The 18,475-nt window shown below is 50.6% G+C and overlaps 1 protein-coding gene across 3 annotated transcripts in view; it reads right to left on the reverse strand.

Moving 5' to 3' along the window:
- Ralb (RAS like proto-oncogene B) overlaps positions 1-18,475 on the reverse strand; it is a 43,014-nt gene that overhangs the window by 13,799 nt on the left and 10,740 nt on the right. For 2 of the 3 annotated variants that reach the window (XM_052736730.1, XM_052736732.1), the window contains exon 2: positions 3,244-3,406. In XM_052736730.1, coding sequence (XP_052592690.1) covers positions 3,244-3,357 — 114 coding nt within the window. In that variant the 5' untranslated portion in view covers positions 3,358-3,406. Of the gene's footprint in view, positions 1-3,243; positions 3,407-17,122; positions 17,144-18,475 lie in introns of those variants that run through there. The other variant, XM_052736731.1, reaches the window with a different exon arrangement.

The following is an 18,475-nucleotide window of genomic DNA, read 5'->3' on the forward strand; positions in this document are numbered from 1 at the left end:
TGAACTAAAATGGAAACTCAGAAAGACACACGGGAGCAACCCTTCATGAGTCTGGCCCTGAAGATGGATGCTCAGGACTGGCACCAGAGCACAAGTAACAAAGGAGAAATAAACTGGGGGCCAGGAGACAGAGGTGCTCCATCCCTGTGGCTCACACACCGGAGGAAGAGAACTGAGTCCTGCAAGTTTTCTTCTGATCTCCACATGCACTTCCCCATGGAAACACACACACACACACACACACACACACACACACAACTGGATTTCACTAAAACTTAAAACTTCCAGGGCTGTAGAGATGGCTCAGCAGTTGATAGCTCTGGCTGCTCTCAGGGGACCTGGGTTCAATTCCCTGCACCCATATGGCATCTCAACTTGCTGTGTACAACTCCAGTTCCAGGAAATCCAACACCCTCTTCTGGCCTCTGTGGGTACTACATGCATGTGGTGCACAGACATCCATGCAGGCACAACACCAATACACATAAAGTCATGAAGTTTTGTGAAAATGTAAAACTTGGACAAACCAAAGGGCAATATCAGAAATGAGAAGGGCAGGCCAGAGCGTGGGCATAGTATTTGTGCTGGAACACTTGGTCCCCAGCCGGGGGCGCCGTTTGGGAAGGTTGTGGAACTGTCAGGGGACAGAGCCTTTCAGGAAGAAGTGGGTCACCAGAGGTTGGGGTTTTCTAGCCTGCCCCACTTCCTGCCCACTCTCCGCTGCCTGAGTGTGGCTGCAGTGTGAACAGCCCCCCACCCCCCGCCCCCCGGCCGCCTTCCCCAGGACGTGTGGGACAAAACAAGCCCTTTTTCTGTGAGTGGCTCTTGTCATGGTTTACTATCACAACAGGAACATACCCCGGACATTCATTATTCCACACTTTGGTTTTTTCACATGGGGCTGTGCTATGCAGCCCAGGCAGGCCTCAAACTTGTGATCCTCCTGCCTCAGCCTCTTGGGTGCTGGAATTACAGGTGTACGCCACCACACCTGCTTGGATTGTACATGATGAAAGAGTGAATTTGGGGCCACCCGATGGTTTAGTGGGTGCTTGTCTCTAAGCCTGAAAAGTTGAGTTAGGAGAGACCCAACTCTTCCATATCGTTCTCTGACCTCCAGTGTGCTGTGACATGCACACATACATGCAGACATATACAATCATAAAACATCTAGACAAGGCTCTCCTAGTCTCTCCCATGTCTGAGGCTATGATGAGAACAGCTTTTAGACTTCAACAGGATTCAGGCTCAGCATGAACTTGATCTCAGATTTGGCACAATGCCTCAATCACCAGAACGTCGGGAATCTTCTCTCCTGTTCTCCACAGCTCTGCCTCGGCTCTGATTTATCTCTACCTAAACTCCAGGCTGAAACCTGGCTGCCAATGTAAGAGTTAAGAAGGACCAGAGTTGGAGGGATGGCTCATTCAGTAAAAGTGCTTGTCTTACAACCACCAGTCCTGGGTTCAATCCCAGACCCCCTATATGAAGCTGGGCATGGTGGTGTGTTCTTGTGATCTCAGTCCTGGGAGATGGAGACAAGCCATCCCAGGTGCTCATGGGCAGTCAGGCCAGCCTCAGAGAGCACCAGGACAGAGACCCTGTAATCAGACATTTCTCTCCTGTCAGCCTGTTCCCAATAATTGACTCAGAGACTTAATATAAATTATAAATGCTCAGCCAATGGCTCGGGCTTATTACAGCTCTTACACTTTAAGTTAGCCCATATTCCTTATTTACACTCTGCCACGTGGTGGTACCTTTTCTCAGTACAGCATTCTCATCTTGCTCTCTGAGGTTTCCCAGCGACTCTGACTCCACCCTTCCTCTTCCCAGAATTCTCCTAGTCTGGCTCTCGTGCTCAATCTTTCCCAGCTATCGGCCAATCAGCTTTATTTATTAACAATGAACATAATCCACAGCAAGACCCTATCTCAAAAATCAAGGTAGACAGTTCCTGAAGAACGACAATTAAGGTTGTCCTCTGGGCTTCCATATCTCTGTGGACTTACAAACACACACACTAGTACACACACACACACACACACACACACACACACACACACACACACAGAATTAATGAAAGAGAAAGGATTCACTTTGGCTCATGGTTTTAGAGGTTTCGCTCCCCAGTTCTTAGGGGCCTGTGGTGAGGCAGATGATGGTGACGAGAACACACAGCAGAAACCAGGAAGCAGAGAAAAAACAGGATGGGGCTGGGATGCTAACACCTCTTTCTAAGGACACTTCCAGTGACCTGACTTCCTCTGGCTGAACTCTGCTTCCTAGGGTGCTGTAGGCTGAGGGTAAGTTCTTCAGCACAGGACCCCTTAGGAGACACTCAAGACTCAAACCATAGCACCTGAGGCCGGGGAGTAGCTCGGCTGGTAGAGCGCTCACCTCTCACCCACAAAGCCCCTCCATCCCCAGAGCCTCACAAACCAGGTAAGGTGGCACATGCCTATCAACCCAGCAGGGGAGGTGGGAGGATCAGAAGTTCAAGGTCATCCTTGGCTACACAGTGAGTTCCAAGCCAGCCTGGGCCATTTGAGACTCTGTCTTTAAAAATTAGAGTTGGGTTGGGCGGTCGTGGCGCACGCCTTTAATCCCAGCACTCGGGAGGCAGAGCCAGGCGGATCTCTGTGAGTTTGAGGCCAGCCTGGGCTACAAAGCGAGATCCAGGACAGGCACCAAAACTACACGGAGAAACCCTGTCTCGGTGGGGAAAAAAAATAGAGTTGGAGTTGGAGAGATGAACCAGTGCCGAGTACCTGCTGCCCTTGGAGCTGACAGGAGTTTGGTTCCCAGAACCCACACTGAGCAACTCACAACGGCCTATAACTTCAGGTCATCTGACGCCCTCCTCTGGCCTCTGAAGGCAACTACACTCTTCTACACACCCCACCCACCCCCATATACTCATTTTTCCACATACACACAAATTAAAATAACAAAAACTTAAGCTATAGCACCTATACAGAGGTCTCTCTCTTCCCATGCTCCTGTCACAAAGAAAGCACCCAGAACACTGATAACACAGCATGTGGAGAGACGCCTTCCATTCCCACTTCAGCTAAAATCACTGCTGTATCAGCAGCTGGAATCTCCTGCTGAGACTCCTTCCTTGAAGCTATTTAAAAACTCCAAGGACAAAGGGGGAGTGGACACAGAACACAGCTGAAGCGGCCACACACAAAGACGCAGCGGGCACAGTCACTCGGGAAGGCGTGCGGCATCTCTTACCTCGTCATACATGAACTGGAGCGTCAGCGCCGACTTGCCGACCCCTCCACTGCCAACCATGATGACCTTGTGAAGTGCCAGGGAGCCCTGGCTCTTGCCCTTGTTGGCGGCCATCCTGCTGGTCTGAGGCGATGACACACGGACAGACGGCCCAGATGGAGAGCTACAGGTGACAGAGACAGGAACGGAAAGATGGTGGGCCTTCCGTCCAGCTGAAATCAAATGACACCTGCCATTGCCACACTTTAACATTCACTTTTAAATTACGTGCACGTGTGTGTGTGTGTGGCGGGGGGTTGTGCACAAGTGTAGAACCCTCAGAGACCAGAAGAGGATGTCAGATCCTCTGGGGCTGTTGGTAGGGGGCAGTCAGTCCTCTCAGCCCTCCCCTGCACTTCACAAACACTCAACCTGGAGAGGAAGGCTGGGACGGCTACAACTCTGAAGTCACTTACCCGAGGGGAGCCAGGAGAGGGCAATGCTGAGAAAGGAGAGTGGAAGGGACGCCCCAAGCCTGCACCACTAGGGAGGGTGGCCTGGGGCTCAGGCCTTTCCTCCCAGCACTCAGGAGGCAGGGACCCTCGCAGTGTCAGCACTGGATAGGGGGCGGCAGGTGAATGCCTGGGCTCGGTGGCCTGGTAGTCTAGTCTACTGTGTGAAGTTCCAGACAACGAGACTGCCGAAAAGTAGAAGGCGCCTGAAGACTGACAGGCTGTCTTCCGGCCTCCCCATCTCCCACCTCCCCATCTCCCACCTCCCCATCTCCCACCTCCCCATCTCCCCACCTCCCCATCTCCCCATCTCCCACCTCCCCACCCCCCCCACCTCCCCACCTCCCACCTCCCCACCCCCCCACCTCCCCATCTCCCACCTCCCCATCTCCCCACCTCCCCATCTCCCACCTCCCCATCTCCCCACCTCCCCATCTCCCACCTCCCCATCTCCCACCTCCCCATCTCCCACCTCCTACCTCCCCATCTCCCACCTCCCCATCTCCCACCTCCTACCTCCCCATCTCCCACCTCCTACCTCCCCATCTCCTACCTCCTACCTCCCCATCTCCCACCTCCTACCTCCCCATCTCCCACCTCCCCATCTCCCACCTCCTACCCCCATCTCCCCACCTCCCCATCTCCCACCTCCTACCTCCCCATCTCCCACCTCCCCATCTCCCACCTCCTACCTCCCCATCTCCCACCTCCCCATCTCCCACCTCCTACCCCCATCTCCCCACCTCCCATCTCCCACCTCCCCATCTCCCACCTCCCCACCTCCCCATCTCCCCACCTCCCCATCTCCCACCTCCCCATCTCCCACCTCCTACCCCCATCTCCCCACCTCCCATCTCCCACCTCCCCATCTCCCACCTCCCCACCTCCCCATCTCCCCACCTCCCCATCTCCCACCTCCCCATCTCCCACCTCCTACCCCCATCTCCCCACCTCCCATCTCCCACCTCCCCATCTCCCACCTCCCCACCTCCCCATCTCCCCACCTCCCCATCTCCCACCTCCCCATCTCCCACCTCCCCATCTCCCACCTCCCCATCTCCCACCTCCCACCTCCCCATCTCCCACACAGTTTTAAAATGACAGCAGCCCCCACGGAGCTTCCCGAAGGTGAAGTGGGTGAACTGTTCAAGTTTCTATCCCGAATACTCCTGAGTCAGACAGGTGCTATGGGACAGTTCGGGGACTTCAATCTGCGCTCTTCACTCTCACTCCTCTCCTGTTCACGTGCCTCTGCTCCCGACCACCACCAACACACATACACATGCGTGCACGCACACATGACTATCCAAGAAGACTCAGAGTGAGGCAACTTCTCATTTGAAAAACCGAGACTCTAAAGGAGCCATCTTTAAGTAAAGAGCAGAATAGAGGGCTGGTGACATGGTTTAGCAGATAACAATGCTTGTCACCAAGCAAGACAGTGTGAGCTCAGTCCCCAGGACCTGCACAGTTAAGGAGATAACCAATTCCCAGAAGTTGTTTCTGATGTCTGTACATGTGCTGTGGCATGGGCATACCCTCGATACACAAAATAAATCACTTTTTTAAGAGAATAGATTAAGGGGCTAGAGAGATGGCTCAGGGGTTAAGAGCACTGGCTGCTCTTCCAAAAGTCCTGAGTTCAATTCCCAGCAACCACATGGCAGCTCATAGACATCTGTAATGAGATCTGGTGCTCTCTTCTGGCCTGGAGGGAAACATGCAGGCAGAACACTGTATACATAATAAATAAATAAATCTGAGAGAGAGAGACAGAGAGAGAGACAGAGAGAGAGAGAGAGAGAGAGAGAGAATGAGAATAGATTAAAAGAGTCAGGTCTGGTGGTGCATGCCTTTAACCTAGCCTTGTTTACAAAGTGAGCTCGAGGCCATCCACAGACACAGTGAGAACCTGTCTCCCGAAGTGAGGGAGTGTAGAGGGGGAGGGAGACGGAGACACAGGGACGGGACTGGACTGGAGTTGGCTCAGCAATTAAAGCACTGGCTGGGGGCTGGCGAGATGGTTCAGTGGTTAAGAGCCCTGGCTGCTCTTCCAGAGGACCCAGGTTCAATTCCCAGCACCCACATGGCAGCTCACCACTGTCTGTAACTCCAGTTCCAGAGGATCTAGCACCCTCACACAGAATATATACAGTCAAACCCCAGTGCACATTAAATATAAATAAACCTTTAAAAAAAAAAAAAAGCACTGGCTGATCTTCCAGCAGACCCGGGTTTGATTCCCAGCACCCACAAGGGGGCGCACAGCTGTCTGTAACTCTAGTCCCAGGGGATCTGATGGCCTCTGCAGGCACCAGGCAAGCACACAGTACACACATGTACAAGCAGACAAAACATCCACATGCATAAATCAAATTAAAAAAAAACCTTTTTTTAGGCAGAGGCAGGAGGATCTCTGTGAGTTTGAGGCCAGCCTGGGCTACAGAGTGAGATCCAGGAAAGGCACCAAAGCTACACAGAGAAACCCTGTCTCGGAAAAAAAAAAAAAAAGACAACCGAGAGGCTCCTTGGTCACCAGAGCCCAGCTGCAGGGGAGATTTCCCTAAAAAGCTGCAGCCAGAGCCAAGCAACTACCACGCAAAGCATGCTACGGCCTGAGATACACGGAAAGCCTCAGAACCTCTCTGTGAAGGAGGCAAAACTCACGGCTGGAAGCAGCACACACTCGCCGTCCCGGCCTCCAGCACCAGGGTACAAACAGAAGTCAGCACACGCCCACAGAGGGCTTCTCGGATACATGTCATAGAACATGATCACCTCTAGAGACAAAACAACCCCTGAGGAAACGGACGTCATTGAAAGACCTGATGGACGAAGCAGGAGTAATAATCCCAGCACACCAGAGGACAGAGGAAAAAATCTTCAGCATGTAAACCCTCCAAGGCTAGCCTGGGGTACATATGACCCTGTCTAAACTTAAGAAAAAGAAATTAAAGTCAGGTGGACTTGAAAAAGAATTACTCAGAATGCCTAAAACACTGTGTATGCATGTATAGTGTGAGTGTATGTGTGCATATGTGTGTGCATGTATATGAACAGTATGTATGTGTGTGCATGTGTATGTCTATGTGTATAGCGTTTGTCTGTATGTACAGTGTGTTCATGAGTGTATGTATAGTGTGTATGTGTGCATGTGTATATGCATATGTATGCATGCAAGTATGTGTATATAGTGTGTTCATGTGTGTATAGTGTGTGCATGTGTGTATGTTTGAGTGCATGTGAATGTATGTATATGCATGTATATGTGTGTTGTGTATGTATAGTGTATGTGGATATATATAGTATGTGTGGTGTATGTACAATATGGGTAGTGTGTTTGTGTGTATATAGTATGTGTATGCATGTATGTGCAGTATGTGCATATGTATGTATGTGTATATATATGTATAGTGTATATATGTGTTATAGTGTGTATAGTGTCTGCATGAGTTTGTATATGTGTGTACACGTGTGTGTGATAGAGCGTGTGTGTGTGTGTGTGTGTGTGTGTGTGTGTGTGTGTGTGTGTGTGTGTATAGTGTGTATGCATAGAATGTGGAGGCCAGAGGTTGACATCAGGTATTTTTGTAATTCTCCATCATGTTTTTTTTTAATTATGTGTATGTATGTGTGTGTCTATCTTGTGTATGCCACAAATATGTGGGTGCCCTCGGAGGCCAGAAGAGGGCATCTGATCCCCTAGAGCTGGAGTTACAGGCAGCTGTGAGCCGCCCCACCTGGGCGCTGGGAACTGAGTGGGGTCCTCTGGGAGAGCAGCAAGCGCTCTTAACTGAGGAGCCAGCTCCTTGGCTCCTCAACCTTTTTAAAAATTATTTTACATTTTGAGACAGGGTCTCACTCTAGCCCTGACTGGTGTGGAACCCTTATATAGACCAGGCTGGCTTTGAACTCACAGAGATCCCCCTGCCTCTGCGTCTGTCTTAGTTACTTCTCTATTGCTGTGATAAAACACAATGACCAAGGCAATTTATAGAATGAAGGGTTTATTGGTCTCACGGTCCTGAGGGATAAGAGTCCTTCATGGCAGGAAGCAGAGCAGCAGGCGGCAGGCACAGGGGCTGGAACAGAAGGTGAGGGCTCACGGCTTGAACCACAGGAGGAGGCAGACAGTGAACGGGAAAGGGCGCAAGCTGATGTCTGTCTGTTTGTTTGTTGTGTTTCAAGACAGGGTTTCTCTGTGTAGCCCTGGCTGTCTTGGAACTTGCTCTGTAGACCAGGCTGGCCTTGAACTCAGAGATCCATCTGCCTCTGCCTCCTAGGATTAAAGGCTGAGTCCCCACACCTGGCCACTCACCTTCATCTTTTGAGACAGGGTCTCTCACTGAACCTGGAGCTCACTGTTTCTACTAAGCTGGCTGACTGGAAAGCTCAAGGGAGCCGTCTCCACCACCCAAGCATTAGCCATGTGGCCGCCGTGCCTAGCTCTTACAAGTGTTCTAGAATCAAAATGCCGGCCGGTCTTCACCCCTGCACAGAAATCCTATCTAACTGAGCCAACTCCCAAGCTGTGTTCTTTGTGGGCATTGTTTCGTTTGCTGGAGCGATGTTGGTTTTTGTCTTCTTTTGTGACAGGGCTTCACTGTGTCACTCAGGCTAGCCTGGAACTCAGGATTCTCCCCCCTTCAGCCTCCTGAGTGCTGGATTACAGGCATGCGCCACCACACTTGGCCTGGTAATCACGGCTAACTGCGTGTTTCTGGCTAGTATCTCCATCTACACATTCTTGTATGTAGAGCCTTTGCGGTCACATGCCTAGTTTTGCAAGCTATTTTCCAGGTTCTTTATCTGCTTTTGAAATCAGGCAGCCTGAACATAGTTTGTTTTCTTGATGACTTGGGGTCCCTGAGCATTGGTGTTGGCTCCAGGCAGGGCCTTGGGCTGCTCGAAGTCAAGGCGTAGACATGTTCGCTCCTTCTTCTCCCCTGTACTTCTCCAGGCTCCTGCCCACACCAGGCATCGTCCTACTCCCCCTGCACTAATTATGTGCTGTTTAATGAGTGAGCTAAGCAATTAACTAGATAATTAAGCACATCTGAGCGGGGATAGAAATAGAAGGGATGGGGGTACAGGCGCCCCACAAGGCTGAGATTTAGGAACCTGAAGATACCGTTGGCCTCGTTTACAGCCATCAACCATTTCTGGCAGAGCTGAGGCCGGCAAATGAGGCTGGAGCTCCCACACCACCTAAGTGTCCAATACTTCTCGGTCAACCTTATTTCTGTGAACTTGATGGAAATGAGCCAACATGTGTCTGGGCTGGGGTGAGGGCAGGGTCCTTTCAAACACCTGCAGACACCAAGTTATGCACTTAGTGTGTGTGTGTGTGTGTGTGTGTGTGTGTGTGTGTGTGTGTGTGTGTGTGTGAGTGCGCGCACGCACACGCGCACGTTGTACTTCTTAGTGTGGGGTGTGCACAGATACACATGCATATGTCTGTGAAGGTGAGAAGTGAACATCGGGTCTCTTTCCTCAGCCATCTGCCACCTTCACTTTTAATTGTTTTCTAATTACAGTAACACCTTCTTTGTGTGTGCACACGTGTACACACATGCCACAGCACATGCGTGGAGGTGAGAGGGTAGTCTGTGGGAGTTGGTTCTCTCCTTCCAGCATGCGGGTTCCAGAATCTGGGAGGCAAGCTCGGCAGGAAGCCATCTCACCAGCCCCGCTTTAGTTTTTGGACAGGGTTTCCTGGTGAACTTGGAACGAACGTCAGGACCCCGTGTCTGCGTGCCCCAGTGCTGGGGTCCCAGGTGCACCCAGCCATGCCTGCCTTCCCCTGTGAGTCTGGAGATCTGACTCATGTCCTCGAGTGCATGGCAGACACTTACCGATGAGAAGTTCCCCAACACCCCTCACCCCTGGGTTTTGTCTGTTTGTTTTTATTTTGTTTTAAGTAAAGTCAATTTCTGTAGGAAATAATCACCAATGAAGTCTTTTCTGCAATCACTGGAGACTGAAGTCTTTGCTCCAAGTCTGGGTTGTGGCTCAGTCCACGCAGAGCTGGCCTGGCAGTCCGGGTTTGGTCTCTGCACCACATAAACTTGTGCGGAGGCACACACCTAATAATCCTAGCGCTCTGGGGTGGGAGCTGAAGTTCACGCCTACCTCAGCTGCACAGGCAGTGTGAAGCAGAGTGAGACACATGAGATCCACCTCTTAAGTCATGTGGGAGCACATGCGTACGAGTGTTGGTGTCCACAGCAGCCAGGGGCACCAGATCCCCTGAGCCAGAGTTACAGGCAGTGTGAGCCACCGTGTGGGCGCTGGGAAGACGTGCTGCCAGCCTCCTCGCCATCCCTCCGGATCTAGTTTGTGTTGCTTACTTGCCAATCAGAAGTAACCAGTGCTGAGATTGCCAGGCCAGGCCACAGGCAGCTGTCTCGCTAGGATCAGGGAGGGACCTGAGACATGGGTGGTGGCCAAATGTCTGCCACTCCTGACACATCCACCTCCTGGCCTGGCTCTAAAGATAAGAAACTGTTCCCTGTTTAAACCACATACAGTCCATTTACTGTGGCTGATTTTGTTTTTATCTTTGCAGGTAACCGTTCCAGAAACACAACCTTTGCCTTTAAAACAAAACACCATCATCTGACCCTTCAAATGAGCCCCGAAATGACTGGAGAACGTAAGAACAGGTATCTAAATAAGAACACACACACACAACACACATTAAAGACACTGAAAAAAGAAAGACTAGTTCAAGAAAGAACCAACATTGTTAGCTGCTAACCCTACAGACAGAATGGAGGAGGAGGAGGAGGAGGAGGAGGAGGAGGAGGAGGAGGAGGAGGAGGACTGGGGGCCTGGTGAGGGCAGCACTTGCTGCTCCTCCAGAGTTCGGTTCCCAGCACTCACATCAGTCAGGCAGCTGTGAGCTCAGGGAAGCCAGCATCCCCTTCTGGCCCCCAGGACACCTGCACACACAAGTATACATGAATAAAAATCTTTTCAAATAGTAATAAATAACATTTAAAAATAAAAGATACCTGCATGGTATCAGTTATCCTAAGCCTATGGTATATCTCACAGAATCACTTTCTTAAAAATCATCACATTTATTTCACTGTGGTAGGGTAGTAAGGAGTGTGGGTATGTGTGTGCCATGGAGTCAGAGAACAACTCGCAAGAGATGGTTCTTTCCTCCACCAGAAGGGACTTACGGATCAAACTCAGGTCCGTTTTTTGTTGGTTGGTTGGTTGGTTGGTTGGTTGGTTGGTTGGTTGGCTGGTTGGTTGGTTTTCTGAGACAGGGTTTCTCAGTGTAGCCCTGGCTGTCCTGGAATCACTATGCAGACCAGGCTGGCCTCAAACTCACAGAGATCCACCTGCCTCTGCCTCCCCAGTGCTAGAATTAAAGGTGTGTGCCATCACCACCCAGCACCCTTTCCTTCTTGATTATAGAGAATAAAGGTAGTAAGCATGGGATGGCCAAGTTGGATAATACTTTTGATGAGCAGATCAAAATTAGCATGACCAGTGTAGGGCCTGTGGGCATTTTGAGCCTCCGACTATGTTCTGAGGACATTTAACCATAAGGACACATCAAAGACGCCCTGCTTTAAAAATGCTGCCGGTTCTACAGAATTGAACGTGTTCCAGTTAAAGCGAACGGAAGAGACTTTCAGCTGAAGGCAAAGCATGATCCTAGACTCACGTGACAAGAAGCAAGTCCTGCAACCTGCCTTGTGTGTGGTGCTCACCTGCAATCTCAGTGTTCCTGACCCCGCCAAGGCTCTCCCTACAACACTCGACAGAGAGGGTGCTGAAGTTCGCAGGAAACACAACCCGCCCTTGGACAGCCCCTAAAGCTACTGCTCCGGCAGCTTTGTCCACGAGAGCGTGGTCTTCTTCAAAGGCCCAAGGAGCCAGCTCTGCCACAATCACAGGAGCAAAATCACAGGACGGGAGGGCCAGCGTTTAAAAGCAAGAACTAGGGGCTGATGGTCGACCAGTCAAGCGCCTGCGCACAAGCAGAGGGACCTAAGTTCAGATCCCCAGGACCCACATAAAGCTGAGTGCAGCAGCCCACATTGGTCACCCCAACACTCCATGTGAGACAGGAGGCAAAGGGAGGGGAATCCCCAGCAGCTCACAGGCCGGCTAGCCTGGAGTATGCAGCAGCGAACAAGACCCTGCCTCAAACACAGTGGAGGGTGAGAACTGGCACCCAAGGGGTCCAGTGACTTCCAGTGCTGTGGGATGTTCTATATGGCAAATGTGTTGCTCTGATTGGTCAATAAATAAAACACTGATTGGCCAGTGGCTAGGCAGGAAGTATAGGTGGGACTAACAGAGAGGAGAAAAGAAAGAACAGGAAGGCAGAAGGAGTCACTGCCAGCCGCCACCATGACAAGCAGCATGTGAAGATGCCGGTAAGCCACGAGCCACGTGGCAAGGTATAGATTTATAGAAATGGATTAATTTAAGCTATAAGAACAGTTAGCAAGAAGCCTGCCACGGCCATACAGTTTGTAACCAATATAAGTCTCTGTGTTTGCTTGGTTGGGTCTGAGTGGCTGTGGGACTGGCAGCTGAGAGAGATTTGTCCTGACTGTGGGCCAGGCAGGAAAACTCTAGCTACAAATGGCGCCCAACGTGTTGGCAAGAGTTTCCATCTAAAACCTGAGAAAAGACTCTAAAACGGAGCTAAAAACAGCTTCCTAATTGTCTCTCTCAAATGAGCGGCAGCTGCCGGTTTGAGCTACTGGCAGGTTCCTAGTGTGCGCCTGCCGTATGGCGGGAATGAGGCCTCTGCAAGTGGCACATTAAGCTGCGTGGTGGATTTAGCCTTTGCTAGTACAAAACAAAAAAAGAGGTTTCTGGGCTATACGCTGCTTGGATAAAAGCATAGACCCATGATAGCTCCCAGAGCTGGTGGAAAACGTACCACCGCCATGTTGGGAAGCTGAGGTGGGCGGAGCCAGGAGCCATAGCGCCATTTCAGTCTTACAAATGCTGCAGTTTAAAGCAAGAAATTCACAATAAGACTGATTCAGATGTAATAGTTTACAATGAATATTACACAGAGAATCTGGATTGTGTTGTCTTTGGGATTTTTAACTGCAGAAAAACATTTGATCATAAAAGATGTTGAGTTAAACCAATATGTATATTTTAAAGATACCTGGACTTCAAAATTTGGATATAAGGATGTGTTGCCTTGGAAAGGAGGCTCTGCTTTTGTTCCCACAGAAAGCCAGAGGCTATGGATTTGTTCCAGATTAAGATACATCAGGTTTGACCAGCCAAGACCCCCTGAAAGGTCTCCGATAACACCATGGCCCAGATGATCCAACATCCAGAATGGTTTCAAGGCAACTGGCTCAGACAATACAGCCTCATGGACTATTACATAATCCTAAAATTTTCTTTGTGTCCCCATACAGCGCCCCCCTCCAGCAGGAAGTAGTAAGAGAAGCTACACCCAAATTCCCAAATTATATGTAATTTTACTTTGTTAAGGTTAAAACCTTCCTTTTTGGAAAAAAAAGGGGGGGGGAGTGCTGTGGGATGTTCTATATGGCAAATGTGTTGCTCTGATTGGTCAATAAATAAAACACTGATTGGCCAGTGGCCAGGCAGGAAGTATAGGTGGGACTAACAGAGAGGAGAAAAGAAAGAACAGGAAGGCAGAAGGAGTCACTGCCAGCCGCCGCCATGACAAGCAGCATGTGAAGATGCCGGTAAGTCACGAGCCACGTGGCAAGGTATAGATTTATAGAAATGGATTAATTTAAGCTATAAGAACAGTTAACAAGAAGCCTGCCATGGCCATACAGTTTGTAAGCAATATAAGTCTCTGTGTTTACTTGGTGGGGTCTGAGCGGCTGTGGGACTGGCAGGTGAGAGAGATTTGTCCTGACTGTGGGCCAGGTAGGAAAACTCTAGCTACATACATACTCACACTCACTCACTCACACACACACACACACACACACACACACACACACGTATGGGGAAATGGAAACTATTAGCAAAGATAAGTCCCACGCGCTGAGATGTAAGTGTGCAAGAAAGTGGATTTTTGTTGTTGTTTACATACAATGCAATAATCTGGAAAAAATCCACTAACTAGAAATATTTGTATAAATTATGAAAGAGCCAGTGTTTGGAGTATACAGCTATTACAGAGAAAGGAAGGTCCCTACCTACTGTCCTGGGAAGGGTCCAGGATGCATCACTAAATGAGAGGAGGGGGTGGGAAGCAAGCTGCAGGAAGCAGAAGCTGTGATGTCATTTGTTTGAAAAAATCTGAGGGCTGGAAAAACTCTCCGCAGTTAAGAGCGCTTGCTGCCCTTGCATCCTGGAGTTCAGTTCCCGGAACCCACCGTGAGCTGCTTACAACCACTTATAACACTCGTTCCAGGGCTTCTAACAGCCTCTCCTGGCCTCCTTGGGCACCTGGACACACATGCACACACATACACACAGACAAACAAACGTGCAGAATTAAAACTAAACCTATTTTTAAAGGTCTGTCTGTGGGGGCTGGAGAGACGGCTCAGTCAGTAAAACTGTAACCATGCAAGCATGAGGCCCCGAGTTTGGTCCCCAGCACCTAAGAGAAAACTCGGAGCTTGGTGGTGCGTACCTGTAATCCCAGCACTGGGTGGGAGTGAAAACAGGACTCTGGGGCTCCCTGGCCGGCCAGCCTACCTCCTCAGCAAGCCCTTGGTCTCAATGAGACCTTCTCTCAAAACACAAGGTGGGTGGCCCCTGAGGACACCAGAGATTGACCTCTGGTCTCCACATGCATGTGCTCTTGCACACACAAGTGCGCACACACAAAAATGTGTGTAAACATGCACATACACACAGAAGGAAATATGAAAAGTCTGCACAAGTGTGCAGGGCCTGAGTTCGAATCCTCAGAAGCTGTGTAGAAAGCTGGGTGTGAGCCAGGCAGTGGTGGTGCACGACTTTAATCCCAGCACTCAGGAGGCAGAGAGGCAGGCGGATCTCTGTGAGTTCAAGGCCAGCCTGGACTACAGAGCAAGATCCAGGACAGGCTCCAAAGCTACACAAAGAAAACCTGTCTTGAAAAGACAAAAATATATATATATATATAGAAAGAAAGAAAGCAACCAAGCAACCAAGCTGGGTGTGTAGTATGAGCACCTCTAATCCCAGGCGCCCTATGGGGAGTTGGAAGGCAAAGGGGGAAATCTCCAAGCTCCCAGGACAGCTAACTTGAGTGCACAGTGGGGAAACAGCAGAGAATGTGGAGGGTGAGGGCTGGCACCCAGGCTGTCCTCTGGCTCCCTTCCATATGCATGCTGCATTCACACAAAAACACACAGTACTGAATTTTAAACAACCCTAGGGTAAGTGAATGCCAGGACAAATTCCATGTCTGTGCTGGCTGGTTTTCTGTCAACTTGACACAAGCTAGAGTCATCTGAGAGGAGGGAGCCTCAACTGAGAAAATGTCTCTGTGAGGTCAGGCGGTAGGCAAGCCTAGGGGGCATTTTCTTAATGATTGATGGGGGACAGCCCGGCCCATGGAGGTGCCATCCCTGGGCTGCTGGTCCTGGGTTCTATTAGAAAAAAGGCTGAGCAAGTCACGGGGAGCAAGCCAGTAAGCAGCACCCCTCCAGGGCCTCTGCATCAGCCCCTGCCCTGGCTTCCCTCAATGGACTGTGATTCAGGGCATATAACCCTCTCCTCCCCAAGCTGCTTCTGGTCGTGGTGTTTCATCACAGCAATAGTAACCCTAACTATGACAGTTTTTAAATTTCATTAGACCACTTCCTGCTGCAACCAAATTATGACCATCTCAACTGGAATGAGCCTCACGGATGAGTCTCTCTTTCCTCAAACAGCCTGCTCCAATATGAACTAGTGAGACTGTTTTACCCCAAGTGATACTGCAAAACTCAAAGTCAAACTCAGGGCTGGGGAGAAGGCTCTGCTTACAGGGCAGTGTCTGCCATGCATGAGGACCTGAACTCAGATCCCCAGCAACTCGGCTCCAACAACACATTCTGTAACCCCAGCACTGGGAGGGTGTAGACAGGCAGACCCCCGGAGCCAACCTAGCTGAACTGGAGAGCCCCAGCTTCTATGACAGACCTTAACTCAAAAACTTAGATGGAGAGCAACAGGAGAGAGCCAACTTTGGCTTCTGAGCTCCACACATGCATGCACAGGCACGCATATCCAGACACACACCACACACACACACACACACACACACACACACACACACACACACACACAATAGATAAAAAGATAATATTTTAAAAGCACTCTGTTCATTACCTTGAAGGAAACAACTCACTATTTTAGAAACTCGGGACTCAGAAGGTGATAAAGGAGCAGGAGTTCCAGGCCATCCTTGGAAACTTAATGAGGTCCTGTCCCCAAACAGAAAGGAAGACAGGAGGGAAGAGAGACGGAGGGAGGAGGGGCGGGGGGGGGAGGGAGGGAAAGGGGGGCGGTGAAGAAAAGCAGGTTGGCTCGCTCATCAGGAACATGCCCGAGTTCAGTTCCCAGCATGCATGTTGGGTCGCCTGTAATTCCAGCTCCAGAAGCTCCAAAACCATTCTCTGGACTCCACTGGCACCTGTATACACACACACACACACACACACACACACACACACACACACACACACACACACGCTTAAAAACTAAAAATAACCCCCTTTTTGTTTTAAAGGAAACATAAAGCGGATGTGTCCGGGGCCAGCCAGGGGAATTCATAGGGAAACACTAAAATCTAAAGGAGACACCACCCCCAGGAAGGCAGCCGAGGACATCACTGCTGTGCGGTTACTCCGGCAGCTGAGCCAGGCCCTCGCCTCGCCTCTGCTCTGTCTCCCTCACTGTGCTGACTCGGCCTCTCGGCATCACTTGAACTGCTTGTGATTTACAGCTGCCAGTCTGTGGACTCCGGTGGCCTGGGAGCATGCTGCCTGTTCGGTGTCTTCAAAACATTCCACTTTGCGTTCGTTTTTTAAAGACGTTTACCGTTAATTATGTGTATATGTGAAGAAGGGGTGAACACGGGAGTGCAGGTGCCCCCAGGGGCCGCAAGAGGCTGTTGGGTGCCCTAGAGCTGGAGTTACAAGTGGTTGTGAGCTGCTCGGTGTGGGTGCTGGGGACTGAACGCAGGTCCTCTGTCAGAGCAGCACATGCTCTGGAACACTGAGCCCCAGCCCTCAAACGTTTAATTACTAACATCTTTTTAAAGAGAGATTTTTACATGCAAGTTCACATTTCACTAGAATAGTCCATAAATGCAGAGAAAGGCGCCATCTCCAGGCCAACGCCATGTGAAGGCAGGTCAGGGTCCTGGTTCTTAAAGGAAGTGGCTGTCTCTCCCTCCCCAGCCCCGCCACACCTAGCTATCTTACCTGTGTGCTGGGAATCAAATCCAATGAACCACACCCTCAACGCTTGTTTATGTCGAATGCCTGAACGTACTTCTGGTACTCCACATGCATGCAGTGCCTGCAGAGGCCAGAAGCGGGCATCAGACCCCTTGGAACTGGAATTACAGAGGTTGTGAGCTGCCCTGTGGGAGCTGGGAATGGAATCCGGGGCCCTCTGCGGGAGCAGGAAACATTCAACCGGGGAGCCATCTCTCCAGCCGCCCCCTGGATTTGTTTTGAGATAAGGTCTCATCATGTTGCCCAAGCTGGCCTCCAACTCTCAGGCTTACAAGATTCTCCTGTCTCAGCCTCCTGAGTACCAACCAGTCCCACGCACACCTCTGTACTCAGCTTGGAGAAACGGGTTTTAGTTTTTCTATCAAAGGGGACTGGCTGCCAAGGGTCAATATTTCATAAATCTCCCTACCTCCTACAACTTTTATGCAGAGGAATTCAAATCTTTTCATCTCCCCCACCTTGTAATACTTTTGTTTACCCGCCCACTGCTTTATGCATTCCCAGAAGTTGATGGCCCAGGGCTGCTGACTCCTGATGCCTGTCCTCCCTCCATTTACATACAGCTGCCTTCTACAGGAGCCAACTGGGAGTGGACTGCGAGGCTGAACCACAGCCAGGGAGGAACAGCCAAGCTCCCCCTTGCCACAGGGGTAAAACAGGGGCCATCCTGGCCATGTTAGCTCCTTGCTCTCCTGGTTTGGGTGATGACATGCCCTTTTCGCAAAAATAGGAACTGCCTGGGGCTCAGTGGTTAAGAGCACAGACTGCTCTTTCAGAGGACCCAGGTTCGATTCCCAGAACCCACATGGTGACTCACAATTGCCTGTAACTCTGGTCCCAGAGGATCTGACACCCTCTTCTAACCTCTGTGGGTGCTGTATACACACAGGTAAAACAACCATAAACATAAAAATAAATGAAAGGGAAAAAAGGAAGAAGCTGCCTTGCTGGGTCACCTTCACTTCCTTTTTAACACCGAGAATGTTCCCGCCCCAAACAAGTGGACGGGCCCTTTTGGTTGCCTGTCCTGGTTGCACCCTCAGCTGTGACTGCTCTAATGGCAATGTCTTTCCTCTTCCTGCCTAGGCCGTGCATACAGCAAAAGGAGCTGCCTCCTCTGCCAAGGCTTGGGGGGCAGTGCTAGAATGGGACTCCGCCGCTGGGCCAGCACACCCTGAGCATAGCTCTGCCTCCTCCGGGACAGGCATGAGGATGTCCCATGCTTCCCCACGACCAGGTCTCTCAGCTCAACCCTGCATCCGCCTTGGCAACGACTGGCCCACTGTTCCCAAGCTCTTGGTGAAAGGATCAAAAAGA

The sequence above is a fragment of the Peromyscus californicus genome, unplaced genomic scaffold, assembly GCF_007827085.1.
Source record: "Peromyscus californicus insignis strain IS unplaced genomic scaffold, ASM782708v3 Scaffold_14__1_contigs__length_90479793_seg_2, whole genome shotgun sequence".
NCBI lineage: Eukaryota > Metazoa > Chordata > Mammalia > Rodentia > Cricetidae > Peromyscus > Peromyscus californicus.